Source organism: Anabrus simplex, chromosome 12 (genome assembly GCF_040414725.1).
Source record: "Anabrus simplex isolate iqAnaSimp1 chromosome 12, ASM4041472v1, whole genome shotgun sequence".
Lineage (NCBI taxonomy): Eukaryota > Metazoa > Arthropoda > Insecta > Orthoptera > Tettigoniidae > Anabrus > Anabrus simplex.
The window spans coordinates 59,350,918-59,363,576 of record NC_090276.1 but is presented as its reverse complement, the minus strand read 5'-3'; the positions used below and the strand labels follow the sequence as shown (position 1 = coordinate 59,363,576).

At 38.3% G+C, this 12,659-nt stretch overlaps 1 protein-coding gene across 1 annotated transcript in view; it reads left to right on the top strand.

The window, feature by feature from the left end:
* The window catches only part of Rheb (Ras homolog enriched in brain), a 328,978-nt gene that overhangs the window by 8,923 nt on the left and 307,396 nt on the right, over positions 1 to 12,659 (top strand). The window contains exon 4 of the mRNA XM_068229889.1: positions 9,643 to 9,772. Coding sequence (XP_068085990.1) covers positions 9,643 to 9,772 — 130 coding nt within the window. The remainder of the gene's footprint in view (positions 1 to 9,642; positions 9,773 to 12,659) is intronic.

Genomic DNA, 12,659 nt, shown 5'->3' with positions numbered 1-12,659 from the left:
ACATACTATTGTTTTAAAATGTAAAGGCAGTTTCGAATTTGAAGTCTGAATTTCGGTAATGGGGCCGACATTGTACTTCGAATTACGAATTATCCGTATTTCGAATTAAACAATTGAAATAACATGCAAAACTGTATCTCATGTTTCCGGGAAAGAGAGCTTCTTCAAATTAGGCGGGATTTTGAATTAACCGATTTCGAATTATCAAGGTTCTACTGTATTTACAACCCTCTGACAGTATTATTCATAAGTCTAAACAATTGGGTGTTGTATTTGGTTATTTGCAAATCAGCGTAACCTCCACTAAAACAGCTGACCGTGTAGCGTTGGTGATTGGCTCTACTAGCGCCACTCTGCAGGATCACGCTTGATCTCGTGAGTGATCTCGCTAGGTATTCTATTCGTCATGCCGGTACTAGGCTATTTCTTAACTCTTAGAGGACAAACTTGAGGCTGGCTCAACATCACTGCCTATTGCGCCACATTGTGTTTATTCGCGACCACGATTGACACAGGATTTGCCCAGACAAAGTGGCAAATATCATCTGCGTACTCATTATGATTTTAAAATACTACACTTCCCGCCACCTGGTAGCAAACTAGAGAGTTACAACAAACTGTCACATTGTCGAACAAGAATGTACAATTCTGAATAATGCATAACACACATGAGCACTGAACACCTTTTCATGACTAGAACTAATACGAAATTGATAGCTATATGTTGCTTTTCACTCGTATCATCAGGGATAGAACATGAAATGCACTCTTTCGAGTTTCAAGGGAGTTGCTTTAGAAGGTATAAGTGTCCTTGCCTGCCATCTCGAAACGCTTTGTAAACTTTATCACACACGAAAATTCTTGCCACTTATAAAGAGGAAGTACCAAAAGAAAATACTTCGCAGGTATTTTTTGCTTTTCAGGCTAGCGGCTACTCAGTTGCAGAAGTACGGCTGTGCCGTCCCATTCTCTTACAGGCACAGAGATTATTCCTTTGATAGATGACAGTAGTGGAAGTGATGTATCAGGAAGCAATATTTTTGTTAGTGATACGGCAGTGAATATGCAAAGCAAGAGTTAACAGCATAGATGAATGAACAGCTTCAGCTGTAATAACTTCGTCCGCTGTTCGCTGGTTGTGGCGAGAGGAAGATTTCATCATGAACACACAATAGATCACCCTCACAGGTGTGCTGCATATTAAAAAGCATATTGAGTCTGTTTTAAATGCTTTTGTGCTGCTTTTTGGCAACAAAGTGATTGACATAATTGTTTGAGGGAGAAGTAGTTCTGTATACTTGGCATGCTCTTGAAACCAAGGTCGTGCGCCAGGAATAGGGAGCCAGTGACAGGAGAGGAATTTTATGTGATATGGGGATAATGCAGAAACCCACCCTGAAGAGCAATTTCACCGGATGGATTTTTAGAAGCCCCTGCATTCTCTCAAAGGGACAGGTTTGAACTCGTCTTGCAATATTTACATTTTGTTGACAATTCTACACGGGATACATACACAGGGCCTAAAAATCTTTTTAAAATTCAGCCTTTCCTGGAAATTATACATAAACATTTTGAGACTGCCTACATTTCCAATGAAAATATTTCTTATTTTGTAAATATGCCTGAAATAAATAGGTACCAAACATGGAACTTATCCAAATTATATATTTTTGCAAATTTTGCGGGTGGTTGTGGACATCCGTGATCTGCAATCATCACATATATTACTAAAAAATATTGGTAAGTAGTCCTAATATTGGTAAGTAGTCTAAACCTCTGTTGAGTTTCAATTTAAATACCGCCTGGGAAGTGAGCTGCTCGGGATTAAGTTGCCGGCTTGTGGAGTTAAGGCCACGACCACTTCCCAATTCTAGCCCCTTCCCATCCGGGCGTCACCGAAGCTCTTCAGTCTGTTAGTGCGACATTAAAACCCCTAGCAAAAAAGAAGTGGATGCAGTACTCTTCAAAACATGGCAACACCACAGGATTGACACAAATAGCGTGACTCCTTCCTCTTCTCCCTCCTGACAGTATTGCTGCATGTGTGACTGACGGGTTGGAAATTTTATTATTTTTTTTATTCCGGTTGGTGGTACGAAGTAGGAGAAATGTCTTTCAATCAATCTGAGAACTGGGTCTGTAGGTGATGTGCATGGATGTCCTTTTAGGGTTTGGTTTTCTTGGATTGTGGTATTTCTGTAGGGTTTGGAGGTGAAAATCTGTCAGCGAGGATCACTTGCCCAAGGAGAAGCAATATAGAGGTAATAAAAATTGAGAAGTTCCAAGTCCAAAATACTAAAAATCAAATTTTTTATACACCTGATACTTGTACATACATTATGTAAAGGTGCGTACTCGCTAAGAGGCTGCAACCTGGCATATGTACGTTCTTCAAACCTTAATGTGAACACTAGTCATTCTGCTGCATTACCTAATCATGAACTGTAAGCATCCCCATCATTGGCTTGTACAAACACAGAGCTAATGACAGTTTGCTTCTGGATTTGAAATGGCAAGAAATAAGTGGTCATTTTAAGAATTTCACCGTTTCCAGGGTTTGCCCCATGCCATTATGAATGCAATTGCAGGAAATGCTAACCGTGAGATGCAGTACTCTTCTAGTGTTCCTGTAAAAGAAATTTTTATTGTAGAATATTCGAGATGCCTTTGTACCTTAACACGTACTGTGAGACGTACCGAAAAGAAATATCAAATATAAGCCAAATATGTTCGTGTGAACACACATGCAAAACTTTCCTTTTCCCTTTCCTTGGCCTTTGTTGATTTTGCCTTTCTCTCTTCCGAAGGATGATGGTATAATGATCCATTTCCTTCTTGCATATTTCATCAGTTGAACCCTTAGTCTTACTAATTTCCCTCCAAACATCAGCTTTTAATTTATTTTAAATAATTTGGACCTAAGGGGTCCCAAATTATGCAGAATTGTGATTAAATTTAGACAGGATTCCTCAGTCCACTCCATGACCACTGCGCATCCTGAATACAAAATGTGCCTGGAACACGTCAACGAACACACTGCGTGCCACTTTGTGTTCACGGCAAACGGTTTCAGCAACGAAGCTCAGGGTGTATTCATTAGAAAAATGTGGGGGCAGCAACCATTGTGTTGCATGTTGCAGTCTCGTAGTGTGTATTCGCTTTAAGAAGCTTAGAAGCATTTCTGACTTATCTACAGTTCTAATATTCATATTATAATCGATTATGGCCCAAAATGTTTTAGTAGTGGCTCCAGATTTTTTCTGTTGTGTCAAATACATTTTCATATATAGTGTTGAGAACAAATACATCCCTCCTATCATTTATCATTGGGCATCATCTCTAGTTTCCCTTTCCCCGATTTAGTTTTAAAGTGAAGAGAGGCATACCTTTTATCTTTTTGTGGGCAGTTCGTGTTTTTGTGGCCATTCCCTAATTCAAAAAGTAATACAGAGAATTGTATCCACCAGAAGCAATTACACTAGTATATTTTAAATAATATTCCTTAAAATGTTAAATTTACAGGCTTCCTTATATGAAAAGTATAAAAAAATTGTGTTTTCTCAATATAAACAAATTGCTTGTTTATTATTCTTCGTTTAGGCCTACGATAGACCACGTGGTTCTTAACTCTGGTGAGCTCTTTTCTTCCTCTTAGCCCAGTATTCCTTCCTTCTAGCGCTGTGGATGTCTTTTCTTTCTTGAGTCCATTTCACTCCTACTCCTGGACGTAGTGATTTAGTTGTTAGTGACTGGAGAGACTCAGATGTCTTGACTAACTTTCTGAACTTATCACGGTTGTAAATGTCAATGTGATCAATGTTTAGGTATTGTAGGTCTTTCCGCACTAAATTCGTCCATTTGGCATTTGTTGCTTTACCTCTAGATACAGTGTTGAAGATCCTTGAAGTGAGTCTCTTGCTGTCCATCCTGACGACGTGACCATAGAACATTAGCCTTCTCTTCCTCATAGCTGTTGTAATGCTCTCTATATTACTGTACAGTTCCTTGTTGTGCCTGATTCTGTAGCCATCTCCTTCTTTAATGGGACCCATAATCCTTCTGAGGATCTTTCGCTCTTTCAGTTCCAGTTTTCTGAGTTGTCCTTTCCGGGTCATATTTAGGCATTCTGAGGCGTACATTACAGATGGTTTTACTACGGTGTTGTAGTGTCTAAGTTTAAGATTCAAGGAGAGGGATTTTGACTTGTATATGTTCTTACAAAGATGATAGGCTCTTTCTAATTTAGTGCATCTACACTTTATTACAAGGTCCTTATTAACATTTGGGGTTATCCATTCTCCAAGATATTTGAATGAGTTGGCCTTGTGTATTATTTTGTCCCCCAAAGAAATGAAGTTGGGTGCTTCTCTGATGTTGGTCAGAAATTCTGTTTTATTGACAGCTATCTTTAGCCCTACTTTAGCTGCTATGCATTGTAGGGAGGATAGCTGGTACTTAGCTTCTTCCATTTTTATATTATCAATGACATTTTTTATACTACAGTAGTTAGTAAGTACATATCGTGTGCTATAATACAGCTGTTAACATAATAGTCCCACTATCAAATATTCTGTGAAGGTGTACTCATCTCTCTTCGTTCCACACGTCAAAGCATTACTCGCGAAACTTTTAGTGATACCTGGACTCCCTGGTGTTGAATCGGTAGACCTCGGCAGTCTTCAAGATTCGTATTGGCAACCTTTGAACACAATGAATCGCCGTGAGACTTTACGTACTAGTACTGCAACACAGCAAAGCCAAACTATAGAATTCATGATAGGAACAAGATTTGCATCGAGAAATGTTATATAATGTGTGTGTGTGTGACACACTTGTTGGCTTAAGATCATAAAGGTTTAGAAAATTCCTATCGATCTATCATACTATCGATTCAATTCAGATTTCATTTCCATTCAGTTGGCAGTATTGCCGGAACCGGGCTAGCTCCCTCCTTACTCCTCACCCCCGTACAAAGAAGTATCATTAAAAGTTTCGCGAGTAATACTTAATTTCCCCATCTGCTGTTTTTTTTTACAAGGCAGTTTCTGTAAAATAAGCAAAATAATGTTTTTAGCCACATATTTACATAATTTTGCTTTTATGAATATCAAGGAGGAAGAAAATAAGTTCTTGCCTAAAATCTGAATTCTAACTATACTTAATTCTTTAATTTATTCTTATATTAAGACTGTCATTCTTGGGAGAACAACATTGAGGAAGTCGTCATGCTAACCAGTATGACACTGCAAGCCATTTGGCTCAAAGACAGTTGGGATACCAAAACCCTTAATAGGCTTGTATACAATACAATGCATAGAGGTGGTGATTTTTAGCATTTTGAAGTTTAAAAATAAAGTTTTATTTTTACATGTAGCATTTATATATCTGTAATTTAGTATTTTATAGGATTTTGAAGTATAACATAGCATCAGTCAATCATCACTGATTGCATTTAAGGCTTGCCAGCTAGGTGGCAGATTCCCTATCAGTTGTTTACGTAGTCTTTCCTTAAACGATTTCAAAGAAATTTATCGAAAATATTCCTTGGTAAAATATTCCAATTCATAATTCTCTTCTTATAAAAGAATATTTGTCCCAATTTATCCTCTTGAATTCCAACTTTATCTTCAAATTATTTTGTGTTATTTCAAAATAAATGAAACAATTTTCTGCCCGTTTACCGTCATACCCAGATTATCACTGGCACAGTTAAATCCTCCCCTCTTTTCTGGTTGCCTGTACTGTCACTTTGAACATTCTAGACTCAGAAGAGTGTACAACCTGATCCAAGAGTATTCAGTTGCATTTGCATAGAGCTAATAGTAAAATAAAAATACATGATGTATAATACAATTGTACATTTATTTTAAACCAATATAGACAAAGCAAACCAGAAAAAAAAGAACAAATCTTTATGAAAAATCAGAATAATGAGAGGGAAATATTCAGAATTAACTTGTCATTTTTATTAATCAGTGGTGCATTTGAAGGAAATCATTGAACATAATTGAACATTTTGTCCCATCATTCCTGTTATGTCACAATATGTCTGTTCTTGTACATAATACTCAGACCAGATTGATGATATTTTTCAGTAATTCGTAGGGAAACAGTAAAGCGAGATTTAAGCAAAAGTGCAAGTCGTGACAAAGTAAGTTGATTAATGTTGTTGTTTGAGTCATCAGTCCATAGATTGGTTTGAAGCAGCTCTCCTTGCCACCCTATCCTGTGCTAACCTTTTCATTTCTACGTAACTATTGCATCTTACATCTGCTCTAATCTGCTTGTCATATTCATACTTTGGTCTACCCCTACCGTTCTTACCACCTACACTTCCTTCAAAAACCAACTGAACGAGCCCTGGGTGTCTTAAGATGTTTTCTATCATTCTATCTCTGCTTCTGGTCAGATTTAGCCTAATCAATCTCCTCTCACCAATTTAGTTCAGTATCTCTTCGTTTGTGATTTAATCTATCCATCTCACCTTCAGCATTTTTCTGCAACACCACATTTCAAAAGCTTCTATTCTCTTTCTTTCTGAGCTAGTTATCGTCCTTGTTTCACTTCCATTCAATGCCACACTCCAGATGAAAGTCTTCAAAAACATCCTTCTAATCCTTATATCAGTGTTCGAAGTGAGCAAATATCTTTTCTTAAGAAAGGCCTTCCTTCCTTCCTTGTGCTAGTCTGCATTTTATGTCCTCCTTACTTCTGCCATCGTTAGTTATTTTGCTACCCAAGTAACAAAATTCATCTACTTCCTTTAAGACTTCATTTCCTAATCTAATTTTTCCTGCATCACCTGCCTTCGTTCGACTGCACTCCATTACTTTTGTTTTGGACTTATTTATTTTCATCTTGTACTCCTTACACAAGAATTAGTCCATACCATTCAGCAACTTCTCGAGATCTTCTGCAGTCTCAGATAAAATAACAATATCATCAGCAAATCTCAAGGTTTTGATTTCCTCTCCTTGGATTATGATTTCCTTTACTGCTTGTTTTATGTAAACATTGAAAAGGAGGGGGGACAGGCTGCAGCCGTGCCTCACTCCTTTCTGGATTGCTGCTTCTTTTTCAAAGTCCTCGGTTCTTATCACTGCAAACTGATTTTTATACTGATTGTAGATCATTTTCTTCTCGGTATCTTAGCCCAATCACCTTCAGAATCTCAAATAGCTTGGTCCGATCAACATTATCGGATGCCTTTTCTAGATCTATGAATGCCATGTACATGGGCTTCTCCTTCTTAATTCAATCCTCTAAGATCAGACGTAAATTCAGGATTGCTTCATGTGTTCCTATATTTCTTCTGAAGCTAAATTGATCTTCTCCCAATTCAGCTTCAGGTTGTCTTTCCACTCTTCTGTAAATAATATGTGTTAAAATTTTGCAGGCATGAGATAATAAACTAATAGTGTGGTAGTTTTCACAGTTGTCAGCTCCGGCTTTCTTGGGAATAGGTATAACAACGTTCTGCCAAAAATCGGATGGCACTTCTCCTGTCTCATACATCTTACACACTAAATGGAATTACCTTGCCATGCTGGTTTCTCCTAAGGCAGTCAATAATTCAGAGAGAATGTCATCAATTCCAGGCGTCTTGTTCCTATTTACAGTAGGTCTCTCACAGCTCTGACAAACTCTGACCTCAACATTGGGTCGCCCATTTCATCTGCATCAACAGCCTCTTCTTGTTCCAGATCCAAATCATCTACATCTTTACCTTGATACAACTGTTGGATATGTTCCTGCCATCTCTCTGCTTTGTCTTCTTTCCCTAGAAGTGGCTCTTAATATTCATACACCTAGATTTCCTTTCTCCAAAGGTTTCCTTGATTTTCCTGTATGCAGCATCTACCTTTCCTAGGACCATACAACCTTCGATATCCTTGCAATTCTCCTTTAGCCATTCTTCCTTAGCTACCTTGCACTTCCTATCCACTTCATTCTTTAATCGCCTGTATTTTATGCCCCCTTCATTTCTTGTATTCTTGTATTTTTGTCGTTCATCAGTCAGGTCTAGTATCTCCTGAGTTATCCACTGATTCTTAGTTGATCTTTTCTTCCTTCCTAACATTTTTTCAGCAGCCTTACTGACTTCATTTTTCATGAGTACTCACTCTTTCTCTATTGTATTTCCTTCAGTCTTTTCATTTAGTCCTTGTCCTACATTTTCCTTGAAACAATCCCTCATACTCTTTTCTTTCAACTTGTCCAGATCCCATCTTCTTCCATTCCTTCCTTTCTTCAATTTCTTCAAATTCAAATGGCATTTCATGACCGGCCAGTTGTGGTCAGAGGCCACGTCTGCTCCGGGGAAAGTTCTGCAATCCAACACCTGGTTTCTGAATCTCTGCCTAATCATAATGAAGTCTATTTGATACCTTCCAGTGTCTCCAGGTCTCGTCCATGTATACAGCCATAGTTTGTGGTTTTTGAACCAAGTATTGGCAAGGACTAAATTATGATCAGTGCAGAATTCAACCAGCTGACTTCCTCTTTCATTCCTTTGTCCCAATCCTAATTCTCTTCCTTGGCCTACACTGCATTCCAGTCTCCCATCACAATTGGATTCTCATCACCTTTTACATATTGTATTAAATCTTCTATCTCTTGATATATTCTTTCGATTTCCTCATCATCCGCTGAACTAGTAGGATTATAGACCTGCACTATTGTGGTGGGCATTGGTTAAGTGTCTATCTTGACTACAATAATTCTTTCACTATGCTGGTCGTAGTAGCTTACCAGCTGCCCTGTTTTCTTATTCATTATTAAACCTACTCCCGCATTTCCCCTGTTTGATTTTGTGTTGATAATTCTGTAGTCACTTGACCAAAAATCATGCTCTTCCTGCCAACTTACTTCACTTATACCAACTACATCTAACTTTCCTCTATCCATCTCTCTTTTCAGATTCTCTAACCTACCACAATGATTCAAACTTCTAACATTCCATGCTCAGTCTCGCAAAATGTCTGTATCCATCTTCCTTGTGTAGTCCCCACCCAGAGATCCGAATGGGGGACTAGTTTACCTCTGGAATATTTTACTCGGGAGGAAGCCATCAGGAGTACATCATTCATACAGAGAGAGCTGCACGTCCTCGGGAATTAGTTACGGCTGTAGTTTCCCATTGCTTTCAGCCATGTACCAGTATCAACACAGCTAAGCCATGTTGAATATTATTGCAAGGCCATATCAGTCAATCATCTAGACTGCCGTACTTGCAACTTCTGAAAGGCTGCTCCCCTCCTTTCTATGAACCATTCGTTAGTCTGGTCTCTCAACAGCTACCCATCCGCTATGGTTGCACCTGCGGCTTGTCTATCTGCTTCATTGGGACACGCAAGCCTCCCCGCCGTTTCAAGGTCACATGGTTCGCAGGGGACGAGTTGATTAATACGGAAGAGAAGTGCCCGTTGTGATCTGTTAAACTCAATATGATAGGAACTCACAACGCTTTTATAGAGCTTATGAAGAGCTGTTGATCCCCCCCCCCCCCAATAAAAAAATTATATGCTGTTCCTTTGACAAAATAGGTATGTGTAACTAACGGAGAATGATTGAATGTACCAGGTTTGTCCATATTATATACTCATATTATTATTAAGTTGCATTGAATTTTTTTTTTTTCAGTGTCCCAATTGTCTTGGTGGGTAACAAGACTGACCTGCATATGGAGAGAATGATTAGCTATGAGGAAGGCAAAAGATTAGCCGAAAGCTGGAAAGCAGCCTTCCTGGAAGCATCAGCTAAACAAAATGAGGTTTGTATATATCATCCCTTAACAAGAAGAATAACCTAGTTAATTGCCATACTCTGTACCTTGAGCTATGATGTAGTGTATTTTATAAAAATATATGATTATTTTATACCAGTAGGTTTAATGGCTATTTTACATTACTTCCAATAGACCCCCTTTTTATTGCATCTGGTATGTAAAGAAATCAATTATGCATTTAACTAATGTCAGAAAAACACGGAAAAAATATTGTTAAAAATTGGGTCGTACGTGAACCACAGTTAATAACATTTACCCAAAAATATTCAAAATATTCTCTGTAAAACTTCAATTTTCATTGCATCCTCGTCCTTCTTTCTGATCGGCACAGAGATCGTCCTCTTTCTGATGGAGAAACAGAAGTGAGGTCGAAGAAAACTAATTGGGTAAATGATAATCCAATATACTCGCTCCCCCTCCTTCAGCCTTACTTACCGGACTCTGTCCCCTTGCCTCGCGTTACGTTGTGTCACCCTTTGAATGAACACTGGCAGGCAGTGGTTGAGAGCTGTTGTTATTGAGGGAAGGTGATGGAGATGGGGAAGGTAGGGGAAGTGACAGCTTGCCTGTTGCTTAAATTGATTTATTAGTTTTTGCTCTGAAATAATTTTCATGAATTTATCAAAGAGAATGTTATCTTTTTCAGAAATTTAGTTTAGATTGAAGATAGGGTTAAATCTTCAGTTGAAATGTGTGAGGATATTCTCAAATATGTTGATCAAAATGCCTTTATTGACTATATCGTCCCCATTAAGGCAAACTATCAAAAGTGACGAGCTAGGGAACCTGTAGTTCTAAAGTTTTGCACTAGATGTTACTATTTATATAATGTGTTACCTCTGACAAAGTCTCACATCTGGCGCTCGTTCTGTATAACTAACACGTAAAACCAGTCATTAAATATAAAAATTGATTTGACATGAGTAATCACAACTTCTTTCAGTTCTCCTAATTTTTTGATAATTTGCACATTTGTTAGTTTGTCAGAGGGGAGACGATATGTAAAATGTCCAAATCTTGGTGTATGAAAGTAAATGAGTGATTGAAATGTCTGGCTCCATGGCCACATAGTTAGCGTGCTGGCCTTTGGTCACAGGAGCCCCTGGTTCGATTCCTGGCAGGGTCGGGAAGTTTAACTATAATTGGTTAATTCCCCTGGCACGGGGACTGGGTGCATATGCCATCTTCATCCTCTGCACAACGCGCAGGTCGCCTACGGGAGTCAAATCAAAAGACCTGCATCAGGCCTCTCCGAAGGCCACATGCCATTATTATTAGTGATTGAAATCAGTCAGGTGGTCACTCATAACCAAAAATCTATTGTATTTCTTAGCATTTGCATGTTCTATATAACAGGTTAGCCTGAAAAACAGTCATTGAAATTTAATTATGGTTTCCTTTGGGGAACAATCTATATAAAAGAGTTTTGTCTTACATTGCTAGAATTTTAAAAGATTGGTACAGTAGAACCTCGATAATTCGAAATCGGTTAATTCAAAATCCCGCCTAATTCGAAGAAGCTCTCGTTCCCGGAAACATAAGATACAGTTTTGCATGTTATTTCAATTGCTTAATTCGAAATACGAATAATTCGTAATTCGAAGTACCGAATTACCGAAATTCAGACTTTTAATTCGAAACTGCCTTTACATTTTAAAACAATAGTATGTTACAGAATAATTTCAACTCAAATTTATCCGCTCCGCATCATAATAGAACGCGCGTTCCGGATCGTGGAGGGGTAACTTTCCGCACTCACACTTACTTCGGTGCTTCATGATTGCTAAGTTGAATGAAATCGGAATTCTTTTGTGTTCAACCTTTTAAGGAACGCCGTAATATCACGCAACATGCAGTGTGCGGGAAACAGAATCCGCAAACACTGGCGATACCGACAGTTGACGAAAAAACGTGGCAAATATAATAAATTCGTAGGCACCGAATAATATTGACATTGCCGGTGAAACTGCATTGCTTTATTGCGAGCCCAAACGGTCTTATGGTTTTAAAGGAGAAATTGCCAGCCGGAAAATCGTAGTGTGGGGGATGGGGGTCATAGTAGTGCGTTGCAATGCACATGGAAGCGAGATACTTTATCCCCTCGTCATAGGAAACTTCGATAAGCCGCAATGTTTTAAGAACGTCGGGCACTTTCCATGCCAGTACAAAGCATCTATAATAAAAATACAAACAGTAAAGAAATCCAAAAAATAATGCATTTGCACAGGGGAACCGGTATAATTTATCCTCCTCTTTGAATTGTGTGATTTTTTTTTTTTCTTTCGTTGAGTGAGGTTATGTTTGTCAGTGATTTATCCAAGTGTATTATTTGAACATTGTAAATGCACCTTGTTGGATACATTTGGGAAATAGTTTTTTCCATGGCATTTGAAAGGTTTAAACTGTGAATCGAGGTGATTGCATGTATTAATGGGTCTTAGAATACTTCGTGACGCGGCAAGTGTTTACATTTCTGAAGTACGAGAGAAGTGCCATGGCGGGAAATCGTACAAGGATCGAGTCATAGGAAAGTTCGATTTTAAAGGCATCGGGTACTTTCTGTGTAAATACAAGGCATCTAAAATGCATACAGTGTAGTAATCCAATTAATAAAGCACTTGCACATGGGAGCGAGCATAGATTTCTCCTCGTCTTTGAATCGTGCTTTTTTTTTCTTTCTTTCGTTGCGTGAGGTTATGTTTACCAGTGAGATATCCGAGTGTATTATTTGAATACTGTAAATGCACCTTCTTGGATACATTTTTGAAATAGTTCTTTTTTCATGGCATTTGAAAGGTATAAACTGTGAATCAAGGTTAAATGCATGCAGTAACGGGCCTTAGAATATTTTGTAACGCGGCAAGGGTTGGTA